Source organism: Botrytis cinerea, chromosome 10, assembly GCF_000143535.2.
Source record: "Botrytis cinerea B05.10 chromosome 10, complete sequence".
In the NCBI taxonomy this organism is placed as follows: Eukaryota; Fungi; Ascomycota; class Leotiomycetes; order Helotiales; family Sclerotiniaceae; genus Botrytis; species Botrytis cinerea.
Genome location: NC_037319.1, coordinates 2,337,775 through 2,363,281, shown reverse-complemented (window position 1 = coordinate 2,363,281; position 25,507 = coordinate 2,337,775). Strand labels below are relative to the sequence as shown.

Genomic DNA, 25,507 nt, shown 5'->3' with positions numbered 1-25,507 from the left:
ATTTTGAATGCCCCACTGAATCTCTCACCTCTTAGACAACATGCAGGACATTCATAATTAGATAATAATTTGCTTAAGGGTCATGAGTGTTACTTGATTGGATTAATTTTTCATACTGCCTTTCAGATTTTTGGAAAAAGAAGGTTACAAAAATGCACTAGGTTTTGACCTGAAAATCAATATGATCGAAGAGAATGAGGAATTTATGTGAGCAAGATGAGCAAGAGAAGGTGTAGCTCTGTACACAGTCAAGGTCCACGTCAAATTGCCGTCTATTTTCTTCTCTAATGACATCCATATCATTGATGAATAATAATAGTTCTCATTCCCAAATTGTTGGTATCAACTTGGTTGATAAGTGTAAAGTACTTTAGTATATTATGGTTGTAATCGTTCTTAAACATTTACTATGTAAAGCTATTTACATTTATAGGTAGGAGCTAGCGCCTGCGCTAGCCGATACAGCTCCTTCTGTATGATCATCAATATCACGACACAAATCAGTACTTTAGAGAATCTGGATGATGAGTATAAAAGTATCGTTGGTTGATCATTGTATTCACTTGAGAATATGCAAGGCTGCCACAACCATGTCCTACGGCTGAGTAACATTACTTATATCTTAATACTTCTCAGTTATCGTTTGTAATCATTTTATCGCCTTCATCTTGATCAGGAAAAAAATCACACACAAAAAGACAACCTCTATATTGAAATCTTGTCCAGATTCTCACGTAATCTTACATTTAATTTGATGAACTCTACATCCTTTGATCTGTTTTCTGTCCCCAAAATGATGGGAATCATGGCTGCCCCAGATTATCACTGTTGGTACAATAAAGATACGGAAGACGTAGCACCCACGAATTGCGTAGGTCCTGTATGTCTAATTGTATTCTATCTGAAGAGCTAGTTACGTATGGAAAGCAGTAAGTCTTATAAAGACTTACTGAAAGAGCTAGTCTCTTTCGCATTCGCTTAGGGCTTTAATACAGTAGCTATATTACAGTGGTAATTGAATTGAAGTCATCCGCATCGTTCACACAATTACATTTTGTGAGTTTAATCCAAAGCTTCCATGTTAGATCACTAGCTAATACGTTGCTCATTCTACTTCTAGGCTCCTGGTTGTCTCGACATTCATTTCTTGCGTTCTTTTGCATCGGCTCACGCTCACCTTGGGCTCATTAACTTGCTTCTCAGGCGCAAGCGTTTTCATCATCACATTAATGACTCAGGTACAAACTATTTCCATGTACTATCTCTTCAATTCGACACCAGATATGCGATACGGCAATCTGATACGACCCTTTTATCGTGATTGGTTTTATATCTCCCAGGTTCTGGTTCAGTGGGCTTGTACAATGTTCTTGTATGTTACTTAGAAGATAAATTTTATAATCTTTTATAGATCAAGCTAAATTTTTTGATGTTTTGCTATGGTCATTTATCTACCTTCTGCATCAATCAGCCCAACTACTAAGAAGGTGTATCTTGCGGTTTCTATGGGTTCTTTCTCAGTATCCAATTATTCATGTTTCTCCTTCTTACCATTTCATGGCCATTGAAATTGGTTCGACCCCACGCTTTATGGAAGCCTGGATCGCAGTCAGCAATGTTCATGGGATAGTACCCTTGGATGGCATGGGCTTGTGTCAATACTGCTATCTTGGCAGTCGGTCAAGGAATTATGCTGCTTCTAAGTGTCAGAAGAAGAAAATGTAATGACAGCATTAGAACTGCTGAGAAACACGAGTTTCTAATGTGTCCCACGGAAGTCTAGGCGGAAGGAAACATAGTTTGTGCGTATCTGAAACATTGACTTAATCTATCCGACTGGTCATTCCCATCGAGAAGTCCATTCCACTAATTGATGGAAATCTTTACACGTGTGTTGAGAACCAAATCCTCGTACGCCAGCCTTGCCCTCTGATGCTTTTTCCGCAGGCTCGATTGTCGTGTCAGCTGCGCACATAATACTTTGCCGAAGACACTCTAGGCAATGACGAATATGAGTATCTGCTGAATACCCAGCATGCTTGGAATGGCCTCCCTCTGAATGGCTCCCATTGCGAACAAGCCAATAGGCGTTGTGGATTCCGTCCTAATTTCAAGCATTCAGAGTTATTCTTGGCTATGAACTATACATTCACAAATTTAGAGTCACTTACCAGGCAGTGAAGCTGATGAAAGACAGCAAAAACGACATGATTAGGTCCAACATGGGGGTGTTCAAAGAAGCCACCATTCATTGGGAAAAAAGAGTCCCATCGTTGGTTTGTGAGGTTTGAAGGGGCTTCAGCAAAGTTGAATTCATATTCGAAAGTGACGGGGACACTGATAACTAGCCTGGAATTAATGCTAAGCGTATACTTGGGAGTACATATAAATCAGCTTACAATGTATTAAACTTTAGTTTCCTTCTATTGCCCAATGTTTTCCAATAACATAACCACTATTTCCTGAGATGATAGACGCCAGCAGTGTTAAGACGGTGATCAATATACTTTTTGACAAACTCGATGGTCCTGTAAAAAGACTTCCACCGCGGCTAGATGAGATTAAGTCTTTGTCCGAAAGAATGCTATATTGACTCCTTTTGATGACTACACAAAGATCCATCGGGAATTTTTTGATACACAATAAATTTCTCCCCAAAAAGCTTCACTTTTCGCCAGAGATGTGAAAAGAATCCTGAGCATATTCGAGTAACGAACAAGCGGCCTTGGGGGATTTGATGATCACTTGATCTAAGAAGATTCTATCAGACCTTGTTCTTCAGAGACTACAAGAGTAACCAAACTGGCAGGTCAACTTGACCGGAATCACAATTTAGACGGATATTGTGGACCGGAACCCTGGAAATGCTAACGTTATCTTTGACGTGTCTACGCGAGCCCGTGTGGAAATTTCTTTGACCTGGCACAAAATACACAAGGAATACTGATGTGACCTTTGTACATAGGTATATTTCTTAAATACGTCTCATTGATTTTGATTTGCTTCGAAACGAATCGCGCTATCCATGAAGTTCAGCTGTTGAAGTCTGCACCCCGGTAAGATCTGTAATAAACCAGCGGTTGACCCTAGAGACAACTATTCCTTTCGTGGACCTTGAAATAAACAAGAAAAGATAAAGCCTGTATATTGTATGCGATATGCATTGGTAACAGGGCAGATGTGTGGAAGATTTCAATTCGTATAATTTTCCAATGTCCAGGTCCACTATTGATGTCAGTCATCCTTGAACAACTGTTAAGACTTTATAACGGATACCGAGTTCGTGATTTCCATCATGACTTTCTATTTATAAAATTGCACGCTTTAAATAGTGATTAGCCGTGATCAGTAAAAACCTGCTAGTAGTATCAAATCGCATGTAATATAACCTATGAGGAGGTACCATCCGGTCGTCCTCTTCTGCTTAGGATCCAAGGAATTAATCTTTGGAAGCTGTCTTGCTTGCTCTGCCGTATTGATTATAGGAGCCATCACTTGGATCTATATTATTCGTGGCTCCCCTTGAGCTCTTAAGTTCAAAATGAATCGACACTTATCCACAAACCAGTCCACAAAGGACGTTCGTTATGTGTATTATACTGCTACCATCACCCATTAATATCCCGAATAGTACAGATAAGGTGAAGAATTTCACTGCAAAAATTCATCAATCGCTTCTGATGCTCCCAAATCGCAAATCATCTCCACATACCCACCTTCTCCATCCTAAAAATATTGCCCCACTTTCTTGCAATCACATCAACCAGTTTTCCGTCATCATGCTACTATTATTACTAAGACAGGTACCGGAATATATAGCTGAAACTTCTTGGCAGCTTGAAAATACAATAACAAATAATGAAAGGAGAGGTTGAAAGATCCAGAAATTCTAAGAAGGAATGTTAGTCTTCTTGATTTCACGTATCAAGATATTTGACGTAAAAGAGCCGAAATATGGCACGAACAAGAATAGTAAGATGATCACGAAGCTTTGCATGATTAGCGCTCGCTCTCCTTGATATTATTGATCCAGAGCAAAGCAACGGCAAAGGTCGCAGTTCCAATCGACATTCCAATGGCGTCTGAGATTTCCCATTGTTCTCCAACAGAGCCCATTGAATAGCAAGAAAAAGAACACAATGGTAACACATGTGATTATGATTCCGGATATCCATCTACAGGAACTTCTCTTTCGCTGTGGCTGGAATCGGCGCCGCGATCCTTGGTGCTAGGAAAGTAAAAGCCATGGAGATAGCTGCAAAGCCTCTTGGTACTAGGTTTATGACACATTGTGATGTTTTTACCAGTCTTTCGATCTTGAAAGATAGTACTTCATCAGCCAGCAGTGCACAATGGCCGAGGAATGTGCATATGTGTGGGAATTCGCGCAACACTTAATGAATCAATATTCGGTTTGCGGAACTGAAAACCATAAGCACCTGTTTTATATCCTGCGGTGACTCTCACAATACTTCATAGCGTTTGTTACCAGCAAGTCATTGATTGCAAATAATGACGACTCTCTGCCAAACATGTCAGAATTAAATGGTAAGAAATCTTTGGGAAAATTGTACTACACTCTGAACAATTTGGAGAATCAAATGTCATCGCCCGTGAAGACATCGAACACATTGCAGTGCTTGGCGCTGGGAAGTCTTCGGCTGATATGATTCATGAAGCACTGCGTTTGGGAAGACAGTCTCCTATATCGTTCAAAGGACGGGTACTGGTTCTGGGGTTCTTGCTCCTATGGGCCTGAAGACTCCTCACAAAAATGGCGTGGAGGCGGCCCAATCAAGAAGTATGTGGACTTTCCAGCCTTCCCTCTTTAACCAAGATAAATGGTTTCCTCGCAGTGCGTTAAGAGGTGTAGCAACTATAACATGAATCTTTTCTGCCTTGGAAACTGCGGTGTGCAAAAAGGAAAATTATGATGCATGAAGAATACTAAAGGCTTCAAAAAGTTGAAATATAACACAGAATAAGTCAACATTATTCTTATCACACCACCTTAGATTCAGTTCCATTTCTTGCACATCGAGGATATTACTACATATCGTGACGAGGTGAAGGTACTTAACAATAAGACACTGTACCTTCAAGATGGTTCTCATTTCCCTTGCGATGCAGTTCTATGTGGGACGGATTGAAAACTCGGAATTGAATTTTGTGATGCTGATCTCCTTCTGAAATTCCATCTACCTCACAATGATGAAAGTGATCCACACGAGGTAACAGCAAAATGGAAGCCTCTTACCATGGAAGCCGACGAAATACTGAGGAGGAAACATCCACTCCTAGCAAATATTCCCAACCATGTTCACCAGAGTATTGACGTAACTCCATACCGATTATACAATGAAATCGCACCAGTGAGCGACGATTGGATTCTTTTCATGAACCATATTATGGCAGGTAATCAAATGTTTGCTGCAGAAGTTCAATCAATGTGGGTGGTAGCTTACTTTCATAAAAGAATCATTCTACCTTCAATCGAAGAAAGAGAAAAGGGAATTGCGGACGGAGTTTCTTGGTGTAGGTTGAGTATCTCTCATATGGTGAACGTGCAAACTTTGCTGCTTTCGGCAGTGTTCCATATGTCGATAAGTTGCTCAACGATATTGGCCTCACCGCTCATCGAAAAAAGTTGGTGGAGAGATCTCTTCGAGCCATTCAAGCCATGTGATTTGGGCAAAGTATGGAAGGAATACCTCGATAGGGACCGCCGGTAAATATAACCCGTGCTTGTTAGTCGAATCGTTTCTCTATGAAAAGTGGTGCATATATAGGAGTTTGTTTTGAAATTTCCAATTCGAAAGTGCTGCAAGAGAATCCGTACAGACCAATTTTGGTGGTTTGCTTCTTTTCTATATGATATCCCGTATTCTTTAAAAGGGAGGGTGCGTTTTCAAAATATCAGGATGCTGAAAACTGGAGTGCGAATTTTGAAAATGACGTTCATATATAGTTGTATCAAGCACCGATAGAAAACGGTATCTCAAATCAGATGATACTGTCGATGGAATAACCAGCAACAAAAGGTTGTGTTCGAAGCAGGGGATTTGCCCGGCATTTATTCGGCACGTCAGGCACGCCATCAATTGCCGAAGCTTTCTTTGTTTAGTGCGTGCATGGGAAAGATGGGGGCGACGTGGAACGCAGCAAGCTTGCATGGTCCCGATTATTGAGATGCACCCTGTCTATGACGTGGAGGTCCATGAGATGCTCCATATCCATTTTCACCGAAAAGACACAACGATGGTCGACAGCGAGACTTGTTTTTCATACCGCCCAGTATCCAGACTATACCAGCTAGCAATATCTGTTCGTCCAAGAGTTGAAGTAGCACATGGCTCTTGCAAGGCGACTCGTATCGCCAGCTATTCTTCGCATTCTATCACAGTCGTGAATTCAACAAAATTTCTCCCCCTCGGACGATCATCAATACATCTCGTAAACGTGCATCGTACCTGGGTCAATAAAGTCATGGATCGCCACAATTACCCCGCAATTCTCCGCATATACCTGCCACCGGACTTCCAATACTTGAAAATCTTAAATGTCCCCATTACGGGGTAGAATTGTACCGAAGTCTCGTTGAAGCTACATAAGTTACACTCAGACTTGTCATGTAATGTCTATCATGGTGCATTCTTTTCACACAGTACAAAAATGTTGTCTCAAATCTTCCTCACAGCATTAAGTTTCCCCCTTTTGGCATCCTCCTATTCTTCCACTGCGGTATCTCTTGTTAAGGAGAAAACATGCGTCGTAGAGGCCAACGCCAACGGCGGCGATGATGCACCAGCAATAATTCGCGCCTTCGAAGAATGCGGCCACAACGACGGAATCACCACCCACGGGACCGTCGTATTCAAAAACGCAACCTACAACATTCATACCGTCATGAACACGACTGGTCTATCCAATGTGAAAGTTGATCTTCATGGTACACTACTGTGGGATACCAACATTCCATATTGGCTAAACAATTCTCTTCCTGTAGGTTATCAAAATCAAAGTAGTGCATGGCTTTTTGGAGGCGAGAACGTTCATTGGGATGGTCATGGCTATGGAACATTAAATGGAAATGGAGAGGTTTGGTATGAATTCATCAATGGGACGAATAACTATCCGGGGAGGCCTCATCAGATTACATATACAGGTGTTACGAATTGTGTATTTGAAAATTTAAGATTTGTGCAGAGTCAGATGTGGACGATGACTCTTATTCACGCAAAGAATATTTTGTTGGAGAATATTTACGTGAATTCTACGGATGTAAGACCGGTTGGGTTTGAGTTTAGTAGTTTAAATGTGAGTATTTTTTGGGTTATTCCGTGTACTGGGGTGTTTAAATGGATATATGGAGACTGATCTTGGATATATAGACCGATGGTGCTGATACTATCTATGCGGATAATATCACCTTCCGTGGCTGGACGGTAGACAATGGTGATGATTCCATCTCTATGAAAGCCAATTCTACCAATATTCTCATTGAAGACTGTGATTTCTACACGGGGCTTGGCGTAGCCATCGGGAGTATTGGTCAATACCGTAATTCTCCCAGATATCTATCATAAAGTGGATCCTGTTAACCATTTCTTCCATCACAGAGGACAGATATGAAGTAATTGAAAACGTCACCGCTCGTAATATTCGCTCTTACAACATGCGATATGGAGTTTACATGAAAACCTGGACTGGAGTATCCACTGGGTAAGTCTACTTCTTCAATCTTTCAAATCTCGCTAACAACTCCAGATACCCTCCGAACGGAGGAGGCGCCGGTTTGGGCCACGCAACCAACCTTTCATTCACCAACTTCACACTTCATGATAATACTGGTATAATTGCCGTAACTCAGTGTACATCCTACAATTCTGCAACTGGGAATTGCGATACCTCACTATTCAACCTTTCCAACATAACTTTCGCTTCATGGAGCGGTACAGCGACTAGCGATGTGGTAGCAGAGCTACAGTGTAGTGGTGCCGCGCCTTGCACGGGTATTCTGATAGAGGGTATGGAAGGTATTTTGGATACCGTGAACAACACAATACCAGCGCAGTATCTTTGCGATAGTGTTGTAGAACCTAAGGGATTCAATTGTACGGGTGCGCCATTTGGAGAAAACCCTAGATAGAATGCCTGGGAGAAGTGGGCTAGACGAATATAACAATGAAATGAATGATGGAAGGTGCAACTCATTGCTTACATCGCGTGCGCTTCTTCCTTCTTAAAAGAAGACTCCTTCACAAAGGATAGATAGCCCTTCTTTCCCTTGGAAATTAAAAAGATGACCAAAATTGATGTGGAAGGAAAGAGTCATCAATGCTACTACTGTTTGTGTGCATCAAGTTAATTTTACACCCATAGCCTTCCTTTTCAACAACCATAATTCTATTTCCTTGATAACTTCAACACAGCTATTATCGAAAATTGCTCTTGTCTCGCTCGAAGTCGGTATCTACACATTTTGTTCATAACATTACAATGAACGCGTCTTATCAAGGACATTTTTAGTTTCTTGGTGCAACCCAAACCTACTCAAAGATCTAATATTCAAAATCGATCCATTGTTTGGCATGGACTACCCACCGAACATGTTAATTCCCGTTTTGGTTATTTCAATTTTCCTTCTTCCAGTGATCTGGCTGGGTTACAAACTTCTCAGACGTTGCTTAATTTACAGCAAAGGTCCAAAAGCGACTCCAAAAACGAAGAATTGTAGTCCGACGCAACCTGGTTCAAAATATGGTACCTGGCAAAGAATTGGAACCCCTGGAAAAAATACAAGGCATTAAAGAGACAAAGTCAACAAAAAGAACCAAGAAGACTCAATGTCCAAGTATGTTGCAACGTTTCAAAGATGCTATTTCTTGGAATGGAGGTGATGGTCGTCGGTTGTGGAAAGAGTACTCTGCTGAACCTATCTTGAATGAATCAACATTGAGAGCACTATTGAAAGTTGAGGGTGATCTTTTGAGAGTTGTATATCCTGAAGACAATGTCACTAGAATACACAAATTTCCAAAATCGCAAGCTACCAGGTCTAAACTCCCTCCAAAAATATCGTCGACCAACCAATCAGGTATTGTGCACGAACATAGAGTGTTCGGACCTAGTATTGCTCAGAAGAAAGCAGATGCTTCTCCTGTCAGTAGTGTCAAAATCTTTAATGCGAAGTCTTGCGATCCTATCACATGCATTAAGTCTGATGGTACCAAGAATAAGATACCAAAGCTAGTTGTTGGTGTTGAGCTGGTTTCTTGATTCGTCGTGGGGAAGAGCCTGAATCTCGATGCATGACTAGCACACGAGGAACTGCAATCAACGATGCTGATTTTTCGTCAAAAGTAGGCAAGCAAAATTTCAGATTCATTGTCCTTTGCCTCTCCTAACATTCGAATGTAGGCATGAGATGTCCAAAATTCATCATACGGTCTCTTTCTGTTCCTTAAGACAGTCTTTTGGTTGAGGAGGTTCTCCGAATTAGCGCATAATTGAGTCTCATATGAGAAACGTGATGACGAGATGGGTTGTTACAAATATTTCTCAAAGAATTAGCGGGTTGCTTGTATTGATCTCTATATTTTCCATGTTCCAAAAATGAATCAATAGTGCTCATCAATTTGTCTTCGTATTCCGAGTCACAAATTGACTGAGGATGAGTGCAAGTCATGATGAGTTCGGATAGAAGAACATGAAGTTGTCTATTGAAAGAATTGTAGAGATGCTCGAATTCAGCATATATCTCTCTCTCTCAAGAACTGACCTTGACTTGGTAATTTTTCAGCACAAATCAATAAATTAGTTGATACGAAAGTACATATCTTTCAATTCCCATGAAAACCTGGCTGTAACAAGTGTGAAATTGTGGTATCAATCCAACATCGCGTTCTGTGGCACATTTGAAGCGCGAAAGAAATCGTCGCGGTGCTCTCCTTGACCCTTATTCATGATCATAACTCATTGACTCAACTCCGACTTCCTATCAAAATTCATTTTATCTCCCGTCTTGCTTTACTCATATACTGTCTAGTCCACTAAAACCTTTACAAACAAAGATGACACCCTCCTACCCCCTCATCCCCAGTGTCAAAACCTCTCCTTCCAATGGTAGCCCCACACTCGCATCTGTCTCCTTCCCTCTCCCTAACCAGTTTTCTTCTCACTGCAATCCCTGAAACAACTGGTCCAACAATCGTACATAGAACTAATGCCCAGATTATCACCAAGAATATTTGATCCTCCACTACATCTGATGCTTTTAATCTCCCGGTATCTTTGTGAGAGATACCTTGCATATTTTGGATTCTAATTGGCGTTTTGGAGAGATTTAAGGTACCCGAGCTCTGGGCTTCTGAAGCTACCAGGAAGCCAAAGCCTCCCCGGGCAATCATTGTGGAACCTACTATAATGGCATCGAGATGAGGGGGGTTTGTTTTTAATTTTCGATTTATGGTAACATTTGCAGGGACTTCTTCTGGTGAGCCGTCTTGTTGGGAAAGTTCTTCTGGTATTGGAAGCGTTCTCTTTTTGGAGTCTGTCCATTTATGAGACCACCTTGTGGTAAAGTATTCAAAATATACAACTATTCCCATTGAGGCTTTGGCCAAAGACATCAGGCAAGCGTAGAAAATTCCTTTCCACAAGACGGAACCAGAAAACATCTCAGAGACAGGGATTGAGAAACCGATTGATGCCTATTTGGTATTAGATTTATTTCGTTTCAATAATCTTCAGTCCTTGGGGATCAGATGATATATTAAAAGGTAGTAAAAGCACTTACGAAAAAGAAAGGCACTAATATATGATCCATGATCGGCTTATAATACTCCTCAAACATCATTGTAGGTTGATCGACATCCATATCCATGTTCTCTCCATCACTACCACTTTGCCAAGTATATCTCACCACAGCACCGGCTAAGAATGCAGATAGTAATATCGAACCCTCTACACAAGCAGCGGTAGTTACCAAAACTATAAGCATCAAAGTCGATAATATAAATCCAGTATGCCGCGAAACTCCCTTTTCGGTATCAACATCTTCACCGAAGGTTTCTCGGTCAATTCTCGGATATGTAAATATTGAATGGAACCCCCGAAGTAAAGGTTTTATAAGAAATAGCGCTAGCAAGAAGGTCGCAAGAATGAGGCTCAAACTGGATATAGCAGGACGTGCAATTGTCCAAAAATCGGATTGGCCTCGTCCAAGTGCTGTTATGATTTTAATCATCACGAGAACAAGAATATCGTCTAACATTGCCGCACCTGCTATCAAAGTGCCGATTGGTGTTTTCTGCAGGTTTGCGGATGAGAGGATAATGAATGTTGATCCCAAGGATGTGGAGCAGAGAGAGACGCCCGCTGAAAAAGCTGCTAATGCAGTCGGATATCCTGAACCTTCAATACTATCGAATTTCATACCCATGATGGAAAATGAAAGGGCCATCGGCATCAGAATTCCAATCATTGCCGCAGGCAATGTTACCCACATTGTGCTTCTTAATATTTGAAGATCTGTGATGAGGCCACCTTCAAACACCAAACAGATAAGCCCCAGGTATCCAAGATATTGTACTGTCTCTTGGATTTCTATGTTGAGAAAGGAAGTTCCGGTGATAGGCATTCCAGAGAGAACCCCGATGATTATTTCCCCAATTAGTCCGCAATAGAGAAAGGAATCGAGAAGGTCGCGGGTTATGTTGAGAATAAACATGAATATGGAGAGAGGAAGTATGATGTCAAGCCCTGGTTCGATATAAGGAAGGTAAGCCATATCTTTCGGATTTGGAAGTTGATAAATATGGAGAAACTCAAAGACAAGATTAGGGTCAACTTCTTAATGATGAGTTGATGTACCTAAAAGTACGAGTATCAGAAACAAGCTAATGAAATCTGTTGTCTTGATCGTCCAAATTGTTCTCGTAAAGTAGATCCGTACTTTCCTATAAAATGCTGCCTTATCAGACGGCGTCGTATTCAACAGTCTATAGGATGAATCCCAGACTGTCTTTTCCCGTTCCATGCTCTTCGGTGTAGTTTATTACACGTGCAAAAGGACTAGCTCACCACTCGGGGATTTTTATAGACGAATAAATGTTGTCGTTGACTCACCTGAGTAACTTCTTATGTGATTATGATCTATCGCCTCGTACAGAGGGCAATCGTCATTGGGAATGTTAGACGAGTTACATAAGGGGGGTAGGACAAGGGTGCTTTTGGGCGGAAAATAATACTGTGATCAATTGAATAGCTTTGTGCAACTGTGTCAGATAATGTCAGATTTCGATACGTTATCTGATCGTCAAAATATCAGGATAAAGTTTTGCCAAGTTAAGCAACGTACATTGGTTCTTTCCACCCGACATATAAGGGGCCTGCCATCTGACTGATGTGGTATTGTACGAAAACGCATCGAGGGCTAAGCCTTGCTAACTCGAGATACACTCGAAATATCAACGGTAACTAAACGGGATTACGAAAGATACCAAGTTTCCGACTAATTCTCCAATTGTTGAAACTTGACAGAACGCGGAATTGGGTACCCTCAACCAGGATTAAAGACATCGTATGGACTTCCTTCAATACTGAGATGTAATAGAATTGAAATTTAAAGAGCTCTGAGAGACAGAACAATAAGCGAGGCACATGGGTTATGAAATTGGCTTGTAATAAAATCAGGATCATTTGTTTAGGAAGTATGAGTATCAAAACCATCACTCTTCACTATTGCCATGCTTACACTATCAGCACTTACACTTCTTCGGATCTCCCCAGTGAGATCAAATCGAGGATTATGACACTCCGACTCGGATTCATTAGCCTAGTAAGTGACCATCCACTCACATTCAATACGCAAGGGAATCTTTCTAGCTCATCATCATGAGAGATAGATGCCCATGGGCCTTAAGCATCCACCGTCCATTCGTAAACAAGCATGATAAAAATTGACAACATGGCATTTACTAACAGCATGAGAGACAGCATAGAAAGAAGCAAAATGGGCATCGGAGCGAAAGACTTCATTGCGCAGCAAATTCACATTGAAGAATTGCTGTGGTGAAAGCGATGAATGATATCAAAAGGTGGGTGGGGTATCCTAGTATCTTCTGAAACTCCATGTTGCAAATGACAGAAAAAGGAAACCATCGAATCATTTCCCTGTCGTGTATAAACTTTCACGATGAATATCAAAAAGAAAGGACAAAAAGATAAAAGGATAGTTGAATTGCCCGTTCTAGGAATCGAACCTAGGATCTCATCATAGCAATGCTTGACACAAGTACTAGTGATGCGCTTTACCGCTAAGCCAAACGGGCTGTGAATATAGGAGCCATACACTGTGTGTGAATATATAGCAAGATACACGCCTTGTTGCGTGAGGATTACAGATAACCTTGCAGGATGCGTGTGGATAAATGAATCCATTCTCGATAAGAAATCTTAGCGTTGTCACATCAGAATGTCTTTTCTGACATCTGTCGAAGCTTTACAATTGAGCAAAAACCGATGATAAAAATATTAATGTATTAAAGCGAATCATTTTAAACACATGTGTGCATCTCGGCCCAAAGTTTTAATTGATTTTGAATCTGAACGTCACCAAGATATGTTTGGGAGCTATCGCAAACGCGGAACGCTTCTCTCGCTATCAAATACCAATCAAGACCCTCATCCCCACTCATTTTACAATACTGGTACCGGCATAGCTTTTTTAGGGAAATGTCGTTGTCGTTGCCGTACATGAGAGGAAATTCCAAACCTCTACAGTTTTCTGAGGTACGGTGATGGAGACTGATTTTTCACCACAGTGCAATGCACTGAATGTTTCTGATGAGAAACAATGCTTGGAAATCGCTACATCTGTAAATGGATTGTTTTGTAGCTTCCACTCTAAACAATGTCAAGGTATATTCCCAGAAACACCCCAGACAGAGCCGAGATCTCAACATCTAGGAGCATACACCAAGATCTTCCATGGAATTCAACTCAATTAACAATGACCTTCAGGTCTTTATCGTGGATACAAACTTCGTACAGCTCGTCTTGAACGATTAGACAAGACCCCTCCCCCATACTTCACAAATACGAAAACTGCTCTTGGAAATGAGACTTTTAAGGATGTTACAACGGAAGCAGAATCTAAGGAATTACATGATTGGTTATGGACCAAATACCAGCTACTGGAAAGGGCGATAAGAGCAAGAAAGCTACATCATAGTCGATTTTTCAGTCAGAACATGGATTATGGGCATGCGAAATTCTTAGACCAGCTCAAGAATCAGAAAATACATGTTACCTACGCATTAGAAAAACTCGAAAGGAGAACTACAGAGGTTTGTCAATATCCGGAAATCTTTGCAGACTTTGTGCTAACTATTTTTTTCTTTCTTCCAGATTTTATATCAAAATCAACAATGGTTCAAATGGGTACGAGAATGTCAGGATGATGAAGAAGCGCGTCGCGAAAAAGAACAAAAAAGAATAAAGCAAGAGGCACAGCTATGGCAAAGAAATTGGAGGCAAGCAAAACAAAGAATGGAGGAGAAAATGAGAAAGGAAGAGAAGAAGAAACAAGATACTTTTCTGGAGAAAATATACAAGGAAAAGATGAAGGAGATAGAAGAGAATGAGGGCACAGATGACGACATGGATTGGGATCCTATTGAGGATGAGTTTGAGGACGGACGAGGGAACTTTATAGGCATGTTAATATTCACATTACGATCCTCCATGAATAGAGCTACAAGTCCATGCTTCATAATTTGTATCTCACGGATGTTAGCTAACCATGCCTAAAGACCTTATGCGGCATTTCCTATGGATATCCTTGGAAGGAGATCTAAAATTAGAGAAACCTTCATCGACGGAAACTAACAAGAATACTTTGATCGAGAATGATGTAACATCTCAAGAACCGAATCTCAAGGTAAATGGTACCCACGAACTTGACGAGCTTGTGGCCCAAATTGAGTCCGCTGGTGTTGCCGAAAAGCCCAAAAAGAAGAAAAAAAAGAAGAATGGAGCAGCTACCGCAACCACGCCTTCTCCTTCCACAAAGACAGGTAAACCAACACCCCAGTCACAAGAGTTACCTGATAAATCTCTGATCGAAAGTCGAGAGGATATGCATCATAGATTAGCTCATGGAATAAAAATCGTCCTTGATGATGTTCGGGGGCCTATGGTAGCTGGAACGGTAGAAAATCCTTATGTCCAAACAACAACCCGAACGTTCACAGAATTCGAAATCACACGACTGCTTGATGAGGTGTCCGAGATTAAGCACTTGCTGTTCTGTAGATTGTTACTTGCACATGCCGCTTTACTTCCAGCAGCTCTTCGCGCTGATAGTATCGAAGCTTTCTTTCAAGATGAAGAAGTTACTGGTACGGCCCTGAGAGATGTTTGTCTCAAAATGGAGAAACCTAGTCTTCAAGAAATCCGGGATGCATGTGCAGACTTCTTTCGATCGGATGAAGAAAAGGAGGAGCATCCCGAAGTAGAGGCTCACAGTGAGGACGTTGATGATCATGAACCCAAAGCCGTTGATCCTTATGATGTCAAAATGAGGCTTAGCCAGAAAAAGCGTGGTGAGTTGCCTGGAACATGGCGTTCAAAGAGGGAGCTTTCTCGAGAAAAGGCAGCTCAAAACATGCTTGGAATGGCTCCATCCATGCAAGCCATTATGGGGGATATGGAGGGTGGTGCAATTGATTTCGGCGACCCCAGAAATTTCCAGCAAGTGCGCAAGAAGATTCGCGTCAAGATTTGTGGTAAAATGATTTGGAATTATCCCAGTGACAAAGCGATGCCCCGTGGAGGTTGGTTGCATTTTTCCATCATCGCAAAGGATAGTAATCTCAATACTGCCATTGAGTTATGTCGAAATTGGGAGGAGTTCTTTGAGTTGAACATTTTGGCTTGCTGGGGTTACTTTCCTGCTTCAAACTGGGCCTCATGGGTTGGAAATAGATTGAAGCAGCAAGCCTTACAACTGGTGAGTTCCGGCAATCCTATCTATGAATGCTTCATTAACAATGTGATAAACAGGGCTTCATCATGTACTACGAAAGTTCAGATCCAGATGCCAGAGAGCTCAGTGTCAGTTTCTCCCAGGGAGGTCGTAGCAAACAAACCCGTCGTCAGCATGCTATATTCCAAGCAAGGAACGTAATTTGTGCCCATATCAAACGGAACGATCCATCAAGTCGACGATTTATTCAATATCTGTCGATGCAAAGTCATCGTTTAGTTCTGCTTGTGAGAGATGCTGAAAGTGGTAAGTTGTTGGTAAAGCCGCCCGAAGAAGAGCGATGGCTATGGCGAGAAAAGAGCGGTCTTGGACGAGCTGTCAAAAATGTATGGAATGTACTGAAAAAAATCGGACCCGAATTCTTCGAGGAAATGGATCGTCATCGCGAATGGAACTTTTCCTTCAACGATTACTACGATGTTTATGTTTGGGATCTCGAGCCTGGAGAAAGTTTAGCTCCATTGTATAATACTGTTCAACAGGTCAGTCATATCATCCAGTGTCCTTCTCAAAGCTCTACTAACAAAGCTTAGATGCTTATCAAAGCCATCCGGGCTACCAAGGGTAAAGACATGTACAAGCCAGCTGCTTCCATTTTGAAAACGCTCTATCGGGACGAAGATAGCCATTATAGAGATTTCAGACCGGGTGATCCCCAACAGTTAGTAAACCAATGGGATTACCTTCAAGATGAAAGATCAAAATTCTATTATGGTGACATTGATGGGCCGGATCGTATGCCAACTGAACCAACAGACTTATGGCCCAGTCAGCTCTTTTATAACGATGCAGATGCTCTAGAAGATGAGGTCTTGTTTCCTGAGGAGCGAGCAGAAGAGGAGTCTATTGCCCAACCGGCCGTTGGCAAAAAAGATTCATTGAGAGCGTTCGAGGAAGAAGACTTTTCAATGAAAAGATTCGTAGATGGAACTTGGAATTGGGAGTCGGAAGATTCCGAAGATGAAGATTCGGGCATCACTAAAGATTCTGAAGGTGAATCTCGAGGGCGTCACAAAAGCACCTCTGAGGACGACAGCGACGATGAGGATGATGACGGATTTGACGTCTTTCCAAAAGAATTTCCTAAAGACCTCCGGCCTACTGTACACAGACTTGCCATGGAGAAGACGTACAAAGATGATTATCCTAATGATGATCTACGAGAAGAGTTCATGAAATTTATCGATAAGACATCATCCAGAAGTATGATAATATCCTCTCCTCATATTTCCAATCAAAACTGACTCATTGAATAGATTTCAAAAAAGCCTGGCACCAAGCAGACTTGACTCCCAATGGACAGGAGCGGTATATAGAAATGAAGAAGCTGACCCACAGATCCTGGAGATATAACCATTCTCGTAGACCATTCTTCAAAGCATCTTCAACAATACTGAATTTTCGAGTAATGGCTTGGCTCAAAGTAACAGCCGATGATGTTAAGGATGTAGAGAAAGCTGTGGGTAAGATATACCCATTCTTTAACTCGGAATTCCTTGACACAGAAATGGGAAAGGGGTTCAAAGAATCTTTGATCTTCAAGCAGGAGGAACGAGCCCGAAATTATCCAGATATCAGAACAGATAAATCCACGATCCGCCAACCCAAAGAGTTTTACGCTGATCTCGATAAATTTCGGGAGAAAATGCAGTCCACAGATGATTATTCAGAATTCCCCCTCGAATGGGACATGACGATTCGACCTATCATTGCAAAACGTAAGTCCCCCAAATTAGTGTCTGTTGTATATCTACCAACTAATACGTTTCTTGCAGTCTACAAGTCTGGGATTGTTCGCAGTCATGCATCATCGGCAGCCAGCTGTCAAGCATTTCAAGGCACAGAGCCGCATCGTCCTTTCAAACCCGATCTGTTTATCGATTGGCGTACGGTTATTCCTGATCTTGAAACACCAAGCTGGATGGAAGATCCCTTCAAGGTCCCACCCCTCCTTGATACGGCCCAAAAATTCTCGACTTCCAATCCCAATGCCAAATTCGCTATACTTCGCTTATGGAGTGTCCCCTACTTTTATCCTTTAACGGTTGGCTACGATAAACGTGATAATTTTACCTTTTACGATCTTACGGGTCGTACATTTACTTGGTTATTTGTGCCAAAAGATCTACCGAATGCGGAATTCAGTATGCATGTGAATTGTAAGAATCGAATCGAACCGTTCAAGAAACAGTTTGGAGACAAGGTAGTGGCGAAGAGGGATAAGTATTTGGTTATGGGGAAAGACGAGGAAGAACTGGTGAAGTATGTGGCAGGAGTCACGTTTGCGGTTCAAATGCGACCGTGGAGACAAGAGGTGGATTTGTGGAGGAGTTTTGTTAATGTCGATATTAAGTTTTTGGAGAAGTTGGATGAGAGATGGTGGGATTAGGGGATGGGTGATATCTTTGGGGGTTTATGATGATGATGGAAGAATTTATCATGTAGTGTTAATAATACAATAGTAAATAATGTAGTGAGGAGGTCTGTATCTTCTTCACTTTGAGGATTCAAAACTTAATATCCTGATAAGTAGAAAGATGCAGACCTGATGGGAACCATAAAATCCTCGTGATTATTCATAGTAGACCTCGTTTTAACATGGCAATAATGGAAACTTGGGAGAGGGGGGAAGATTGATCTCAAGGTATTGGCTTGGATGGAAGTGCAAAATATCAGTAAAAATGATAGGATGGATAGCAAGGAAGTATTACGATTTCTTGTTCCATCAACCGCCTTTCTATGTACCTAGTCTCCTATGTATGGCATAATGTCACTGTTATGTGCGATGAACTAATAAGTAGGCGCTTGAGTAGATTGGATGATACAATAGGTTGGTAGTAGGTTGGTAGGTAGGTAGGTTAGAGAATGGTTGTTAAGTAGTGAATGGTATGGTGATTGATGAAGTGGTGTGGTGTGGTGTGCTGTGCGGTGGGGACTTTCGCTGAGACATTGATATCTTGTAAGATGGATGGATGGATACATTTTCAATTCGTAGAGAGAGGCTCGAGAGAGGGATGTGTGCAAATTTGCTTTGAATAGGATGGGAATTGATTTGTTAATATTTATTTACGTGGAATGTTGTTCGCGCTTAGGTGCTGCTGGGTTTGGGTTGGGTTGGTGGTTGGGTTGGGTACTGTGCAATGTACTCGAGTGTGCCCGGCCATTTTCATCGCCACGATTGCGATATTGCTGTTTTTGGTATTGGTATTGGTATTGGTATTGGTATTGGTTTGGTATTGTGGTTGTAATTGTGATTGTCGTTTTATTTTATTTTATCTTTGTAACTTTAACTAGGTACATGTGAACTCGAATATATCATTTATTTCATCTACTAATTATGCATACGAACAACTCAAACATATCGTCCATTTATTCATTTATTCATTTATTCATTCATTTATTCATCCATTGACTCTCCAATAACATATGTACACCCCTCCTCTCCAATCCACACCTCATGAACCCTCTCCTTCTCCACATCAATTCTCTCACCCACGCCATAGGTAACCTTTTGCGCATCCTTTTCTCGCGGATAGGTGATGGTCAATTCCCCTGCGGTAATGAGATGGGTAGTCAGGGTATTGTGCGAGTGGGGTGCGTAGTGGGTGTTTCTGGAAATGAAGAATGTGAGATGAGGTTCGTTGACTTGGTTTGGATGATGGAGGGAAGTATGGTACAAGGTAGTGTGGAAAAGTTAACTCAGCCTTGTTGTGGAGATGGATGGGATGGGTGGATAGCCAGAAAGGTGGAGTGGAGTTGAGGCTGTGTAGGTATGTATGTGTGTATGATGTACAGAAGATGGGTATAGGTATAGTGGGAATGGATAATCACTTACGGGCCGTCCGACCACGTGTATACGGTTGAGAAACCCCAGGAACGAACTTTTTGTTCTGGCTGAAGGATTGATTGTGATGAAGTCATGATGTTTTTTTTTGGTTAAAGGGGCTTAGATTGTTGTGTGTGGATGTGAATGTGTTGTGGTGATGTATTTTGTGATGTGGTATGTGATGTGGTATGTGATGTAGTATTGTGTGGTGTTGTTAAATTGTGTGAAGTTTGAGGTGTGAGGTGTAAGGCGTGAGGTGAGGCGTGAGGCTTGAGGCTTGAGGCTTGAGGCTTACATGAGAATAAGCAAAAGGAAGCTTGTTCGCTTCTTATAACAAGTCTAGAGGGTTTTCTTGAAGAATATCCGAAAGAATAGATGTATCTCCTTATAATATATAACTTAAGCTTCGAACAGTAAAATAATGTGTATTTCAAGTTTACAAGATCTGAGGTAGAGACTACATACATGCTAGTTACTCCATAATAATCCGCCCTGAAAAAAAGCTTGATAACCGTAGTGTGAACCATGAACCATTTAACCCACCTTGGCTTTTGGAGATGAAACCCTTGATTAGCTTTATTAATAAGGGTCATCCGGCTCATCCTGGTTGTCTCGTACTCTACCTCGGATGTATCCAGGTCCCAGGTATATCCAAATGTCAAATAAGCCAAGCAAATAGCAATCAAAGAAAAAAGGTACGGCGCGGGATTGTATGAGTACTGGGTAGGTGATGGGTAGGTACTGGGTAGTGAGCAGATAGATGCTGGGTATTAAGTACTCACTAGATACTGAATCGACAATAAAGAACCAAAAGCTTTAAATAAATCATCAACTTAAAAATAGGTACATCCACTAAACTACACACACTGCACTATACACTATTCTTATTCATCCATACAAATCACATGAATATGAATCAAACTTCACGCTTTATCCACATCTCTCTCGTTTCTCTCGTCTCTCGTCTCTTGTCTCATTATGCATTTTCAACCTTATGGATGATTCGGGCTTCGAGCTTTGAGGTTCGCGGTTCGAGATTCAGCATTCAACATTCAAGCTGTACATCCTCTTCCGTCTGGTGTTGACCCCATCCCATCCCATCAGATCGATCAATACCCACTAGTCTTGTCAGCACTACTAGAATAGTAACAAATTCATACCAGCCAGTAAGTAGGTAGGTCGGTACCAGGTAGGACATTTGTACCCAGTATTCAGCTGGAAGAGAGCCTCGTTTTATAGCCCCCTTCCCTTGATGAATCAACAATTCCAATTAACTTTCCCTGATTTCATATGTCAAGATCAGAAAAAAGAAAGTGGTCATTCATTCATCATACATACATCCATCCATCCATCCATACGATACACACACCACGCACACAGAGAGACGCACACATTCATGCATACCTAGTACACTCGTCCATCATATGCCTACTTATGTAGCTTGGAAATCCTCCTTTTCATAAATTCGTGGTAAAGAGAGATGACTTCTTTTTTCAGAAAGAAGCTTCGGAGGTATGTAATTTTTTGATCTGTTGCGATTATCCTTTCCAACCCTTCCACCCCACCAAGCAGGGCTACACTTAATACCATTGAAACACGTCAAGAATCATCGGTATCCGTAGTTCTCGCGACATGAGTTGAACCCACGATGGCCCAAGAAACTTGGATGATAGACCCAGTGTCTTTGCATTCATTTGTGGTTCCCTTCTAATTTGTTACATCATGACTCAGTTGCTAATATTACCATTGGTCTTCACTTTAGAATAACTACCATGCCTCTCCTCACTCCCTCCGGTAAACAGTTCTCTCTTCACAAACTCGTAGCTATGTCGACGATGATGACGCCTGGTCATGGAGTCCATCTTCAACCTCTCAACAATACCACCGCAGGAGATCCTCCACGTCAGGTTTATCTCTCACATGAAATTCAGGAATATTTGCGAAAACTTTTCGACGAATTACGAGGCTCCGAATCATGTCTATCAAGGGAACGCTTCGAGAAATGGCTGGCAGACGTTCAAGGCCACACAGTCAACCTCAATAAAGATACATACAAAGTCGAAGAATTTCTCGAGTCATTATACTACAGTCATTCACTAGAGGTGTTGAAGCGCATACCGGAATTGGATCAGTCAAAACCAATCACCAATTATTATATCAGTAGTAGTCACAATACATATCTAGAAGGAAATCAGTTATTGTCGAGGAGTTCGACTGAAGCATATAAAACAGTCAGTCGATCGATGAAAATTTGGTTCAGCTTCCATACTAACTGCCGATTTCCTTAGGCTCTCACTCAAAATTGTCGATGTATTGAAATAGATGTACACAATGGAGAAATACCAGAGAAAGACGACAAATCCATATTTTCCCATAAAGCCGATCATAAACGACAACCTTCAGGAACGGGAAGTACACTTTCCAGTAGAGCTGCGGCAGCTATATTGACGATGGAAGAGAAGATGGAAAGCGCCAAAGAAAAATTAGAGAGTGCTAAACAAAAGATTTCAGGGTCAAGTTCGGGAGATAAACTTAGGGTCTTGGATGAGGATGAGAATGGTGGACGACCGGCCTCGATACGATCATCGATGCTTGGAGAGCCCTTGGTTCTACATGGTTGGACATTGACAGCGCCAGTCGGATTCCGAGCTGTCTGCAAAACAATTCGGGAAAATGCTTTTACGACAAGTCCACTTCCAATTATAGTCAGTCTGGAAGTTCATGCCGATCATGAACAACAGGAAGTCATGGTTGATATCATGAAGGAGGAATGGGAAGGTCTCTTACTCGATTCTCCATTCGAAACATGCAATCCGGAGGAAAGGGTTCCAAGGCTCGACGAACTTCTCAACAAAATTTTGGTCAAGGTCAAGAAAGCGCCGGAATTGAAGGATGCACCAGATGCCCCGAACGAAACTACAAACGGTCAACTTACAGATGGGCTTTCACCCGCAAGCACGGGTACTTTAGAAAAGAAGGCATCATCCAACACATTAGTACCGGTGATTTCGAGGAAAGATGCAGACTCTGGGCAATCAGGTTCCGAAGATGATCGAGGAAGTTCGAAGAAAAAGGCAAAGATCTGTGAAAGTCTCAGTAAACTCGGAATTTATACTCACAGCGAACATTTTGTGTCATTTGATGTAAGAGCGGCCACCAAACCCTCTCACATATTCTCCGTCGGCGAAAAAGTGATCAACGAACTTCATGAACAAAAACGGGAACAGATGTTCCAACATAATCGTAATTTTTTCATGAGAGCGTTCCCAGCTGGCTCACGATTTGACTCATCTAATCTCGACCCTTCCGTCTGCTGGCGTAAAGGTATTCAAATGGTTGCTTTGAATTGGCAAACATTGGATGAAGGTATGATGTTGAACGAGGGCATGTTTGCCGGGTCCCAAGGATGGCTACTTAAGCCTCCGGGCTATCGCAGTGAGGATGAAAAATCCGATATATGGGCAAATATACCCTACAAGACCCTGGATTTGAAAATCACCATATTTGCTGGCCAACAAATTCCTTATCCTGAGGGTGAGACGGAAAAGGGCTTCCATCCATACGTCAAATGCGAGCTGCACGTTGAGAGTCAAGAAGAGCTCAACGGGCAGCCAATCGGAAATGATGTCAAAGCAAAAGAGGGCGAACATAAACTCAAGACTGCCTATAAATCGGGAAGTAAACCCGATTTCGAAGGCGAAACCCTTCATTTTGAAGGTATTCGGAACGTGGTGGAGGAGTTAAGCTTTGTCAGGTTAGTACATGTCACACTACTTTTCTTCAACATTTCTCTATTTATACTTCCACAAGTTACATCTGCAGAGAATTGGACAAGGTCTACATTCACATGATTTGATCATGGTTATTGATGAATCATAAACCTGTTATTATGTCACACCGCTCAGAGTCCCGAAACTTTTCACCCAAGTGCCTGGTACATATTCCAAAGCTCAAATCGGAGCTTTTCAATCTTCTCAATCTTCAACAGCGCAACGACCTGGAGCCAGATGGTCAGTATCAATGCAGATTAATTTAAGAGTGCAGTAGGCCAACGGTCTTCAGAGGCTTGGCTGCTCGGGTGGGGTTCCGCTGCGTTCTCCCTTGTCGAATCAGTAGTATGATTATCAGCCCATCCCGTGCATTGACAAAGTTCGGTCTCTGGTTGCTTAATTTGATGTGTAACATGGCGCTTTCTCAACTACCACAATGGTAAACCAGGATTCTATTATGGTTCGATTTTCTTTCTTTCGTTGAAATTTTGCATCGAGATGAAATGCACGTTTTCATCACTATCACTATTACATCACTCTTTTTTTTTTTTTGCATCTCTAGAACATCATTCCATAATTTACTGCACACGTCTACCTCATGTATGATGTGTGTGTGTGCAATGTTACCGTGGTCATTCATTTCTTTCTTACTCGTTCTTTGTTTCTATTCCTATTCATTTACACTCATCCAATCTCCATTCAATCATCTAAATATTCCCCCAAATTTCCTGCAACTTATATATTTAAGCCATACATATCACATCGTCGTCATCGTACTAACATTCTCATCACATAGATTTAAAATTGAAGACGCGAATTACTCCAAAGATGAGCTAGCAGCCTGGGCGTGCATAAGACTAGATCGTCTTCAACAGGGTTATCGACTGATTCCACTGAAAGATATCAAGGGGAATTCAACGGAAGGACTTTTGTTGGTTAAGATTGAAAAAATTCTTTCGTGATGGAATGTGGGAGTCCGTGGATGAGTGGGCCTAAATCGACTTCAAATGGAGATTGGGTGGTAATATTAATGTATGATAGATGAGCTGGGTGCTGTGTTGTATGTATGTATGTATGAGTAGATAGCCTTTTTTTGTTTTCATTTCGCCCTGCTGTATGACCAGGGGTCTGATCACGACAGTGGAGGGTAGGAAGAATATGTAGGCGGGATGGATGGATGTAGTATGCCATAGCATTGCATTACATTTCACTGCATAATTATGTAAGTAAGTCAGTGAGTGAGTTGACACTATTTCGGACGAGCGAGGGAAAATTTAATGTAACGAATTTTGAAGAAAGGAAGGAAGGTAGATTGGTTGATGCATTGGATTGGATTGAGTTGATGAAACAAAGAATAGGAGGAATAGGAATGGATTGGATAGGATTGGATTGGAAAGGAAAGGAAAGGGAGAGGAGAGGAGAGGAGACAGGAGGGAAAGATAGATACAATGGAAGAATCAATGGAAGATGGATGGAAGATAGAGAAAGGATACCCCCTATTAGTTATTGATTTTTTTTGGGTTTTTCCGAATCTCGATGCTTGGATTTGTGATTTCATTTTGATGAGTTTTTGTGTTGATATTTGAGTATTGATATTCGGGCCTTGATATTCTTTTGCTTGGCTTTGGCTTTGGCTTTTTAGTGTGTAGAGTTGGATTTACGAGTTTGATATAATATGATGATAGATTTTTAGTATGTGTATACCAATGTGTATATCATTCTGGATATGTTGGGGGTTGGGGGTTGGGGGTTGGGTAGATGGGTAGATGGATGGAATGGGATGAGACAGATGGGGTAGCCTAATAAATGTCATCGGATATATACGTATATGAGTTAGAGATGACTATTTGGTTATTTGAT

At 41.5% G+C, this 25,507-nt stretch overlaps 6 protein-coding genes across 7 annotated transcripts; 4 read left to right on the top strand and 2 right to left on the bottom strand.

Annotated features, from left to right (window-relative positions):
• Positions 1–6,244: 6,244 nt before the first annotated feature.
• Positions 6,245–8,379, top strand: BCIN_10g06130 (hypothetical protein). The gene is made up of 4 exons (XM_001547472.2): positions 6,245–7,317; positions 7,392–7,560; positions 7,620–7,722; positions 7,768–8,379. Exons 1-4 carry the CDS (start codon positions 6,673–6,675, stop codon positions 8,147–8,149), a joined length of 1,299 nt encoding a protein of 432 aa, XP_001547522.1. The 5' UTR covers positions 6,245–6,672; the 3' UTR covers positions 8,150–8,379.
• Positions 8,380–8,416: 37 nt separating this feature from the next.
• BCIN_10g06120 (hypothetical protein) lies at positions 8,417–9,806 on the top strand. Its single transcript, XM_024695743.1, has 2 exons — positions 8,417–9,362; positions 9,421–9,806. The coding sequence occupies exon 1, from the start codon at positions 8,761–8,763 to the stop codon at positions 9,277–9,279; it is 519 nt and encodes a 172-aa protein (XP_024551537.1). The 5' UTR covers positions 8,417–8,760; the 3' UTR covers positions 9,280–9,362; positions 9,421–9,806.
• Positions 9,807–9,860: 54 nt separating this feature from the next.
• Positions 9,861–12,207, bottom strand: BCIN_10g06110 (hypothetical protein). Of its 2 annotated transcripts, XM_024695741.1 has the most exons (3): positions 12,130–12,207; positions 10,799–11,874; positions 9,861–10,712 (listed from the first exon to the last, which is right to left on the bottom strand). In XM_024695741.1, the coding sequence occupies exons 2-3, from the start codon at positions 11,789–11,791 to the stop codon at positions 10,062–10,064; spliced, it is 1,644 nt and encodes a 547-aa protein (XP_024551536.1). In that variant the 5' UTR covers positions 11,792–11,874; positions 12,130–12,207; the 3' UTR covers positions 9,861–10,061. The 2 variants fall into 2 exon arrangements, with proteins under 2 accessions (XP_024551536.1, XP_024551535.1); XM_024695742.1 differs by having other exon boundaries at positions 10,799–12,207.
• Positions 12,208–13,488: 1,281 nt separating this feature from the next.
• Positions 13,489–19,074, top strand: BCIN_10g06100 (hypothetical protein). The gene is made up of 8 exons (XM_024695740.1): positions 13,489–13,923; positions 14,026–14,351; positions 14,413–14,719; positions 14,817–16,015; positions 16,069–16,533; positions 16,585–17,254; positions 17,308–17,769; positions 17,827–19,074. The coding sequence occupies exons 1-8, from the start codon at positions 13,803–13,805 to the stop codon at positions 18,438–18,440; spliced, it is 4,164 nt and encodes a 1,387-aa protein (XP_024551534.1). The 5' UTR covers positions 13,489–13,802; the 3' UTR covers positions 18,441–19,074.
• Positions 19,075–19,294: 220 nt separating this feature from the next.
• BCIN_10g06090 (hypothetical protein) lies at positions 19,295–20,289 on the bottom strand. Its single transcript, XM_024695739.1, has 2 exons — positions 19,887–20,289; positions 19,295–19,662 (listed from the first exon to the last, which is right to left on the bottom strand). The coding sequence occupies exons 1-2, from the start codon at positions 19,970–19,972 to the stop codon at positions 19,449–19,451; spliced, it is 300 nt and encodes a 99-aa protein (XP_024551533.1). The 5' UTR covers positions 19,973–20,289; the 3' UTR covers positions 19,295–19,448.
• A 495-nt stretch (positions 20,290–20,784) lies between these two features.
• Positions 20,785–25,353, top strand: Bcplc2. Its single transcript, XM_024695738.1, has 4 exons — positions 20,785–21,389; positions 21,640–22,108; positions 22,166–23,631; positions 24,444–25,353. The coding sequence occupies exons 1-4, from the start codon at positions 21,358–21,360 to the stop codon at positions 24,607–24,609; spliced, it is 2,133 nt and encodes a 710-aa protein (XP_024551532.1). The 5' UTR covers positions 20,785–21,357; the 3' UTR covers positions 24,610–25,353.
• The last annotated feature ends 154 nt before the right edge of the window (positions 25,354–25,507 follow it).

Bases quoted from the DNA above. Each gene is read 5' to 3' on its own strand.
- BCIN_10g06130 (XM_001547472.2), top strand. From the start codon at position 6,673: ATGTTGTCTCAAATCTTCCTCACAGCATTAAGTTTCCCCCTTTTGGCA. The intron at 7,318-7,391 runs GTGAGTATTTTT...TTGGATATATAG, and splicing joins TTGAGTTTAGTAGTTTAAAT to ACCGATGGTGCTGATACTAT. The intron at 7,561-7,619 runs GTAATTCTCCCA...CTTCCATCACAG, and splicing joins CGGGAGTATTGGTCAATACC to AGGACAGATATGAAGTAATT.
- BCIN_10g06120 (XM_024695743.1), top strand. From the start codon at position 8,761: ATGGTACCTGGCAAAGAATTGGAACCCCTGGAAAAAATACAAGGCATT.
- BCIN_10g06110 (XM_024695742.1), bottom strand. From the start codon at position 11,791: ATGGCTTACCTTCCTTATATCGAACCAGGGCTTGACATCATACTTCCT. The intron at 10,713-10,798 runs GTAAGTGCTTTT...AATACCAAATAG, and splicing joins TATTAGTGCCTTTCTTTTTC to GCATCAATCGGTTTCTCAAT.
- BCIN_10g06100 (XM_024695740.1), top strand. From the start codon at position 13,803: ATGGAGACTGATTTTTCACCACAGTGCAATGCACTGAATGTTTCTGAT. The intron at 16,534-16,584 runs GTCAGTCATATC...AACAAAGCTTAG, and splicing joins TGTATAATACTGTTCAACAG to ATGCTTATCAAAGCCATCCG. The intron at 17,255-17,307 runs GTATGATAATAT...CTCATTGAATAG, and splicing joins CGATAAGACATCATCCAGAA to ATTTCAAAAAAGCCTGGCAC.
- BCIN_10g06090 (XM_024695739.1), bottom strand. From the start codon at position 19,972: ATGACTTCATCACAATCAATCCTTCAGCCAGAACAAAAAGTTCGTTCC. The intron at 19,663-19,886 runs GTAAGTGATTAT...CTTCATTTCCAG, and splicing joins TACACGTGGTCGGACGGCCC to AAACACCCACTACGCACCCC.
- Bcplc2 (XM_024695738.1), top strand. From the start codon at position 21,358: ATGACTTCTTTTTTCAGAAAGAAGCTTCGGAG. The intron at 21,390-21,639 runs GTATGTAATTTT...TCTTCACTTTAG, and splicing joins TTCAGAAAGAAGCTTCGGAG to AATAACTACCATGCCTCTCC. The intron at 23,632-24,443 runs GTTAGTACATGT...CTCATCACATAG, and splicing joins GAGGAGTTAAGCTTTGTCAG to ATTTAAAATTGAAGACGCGA.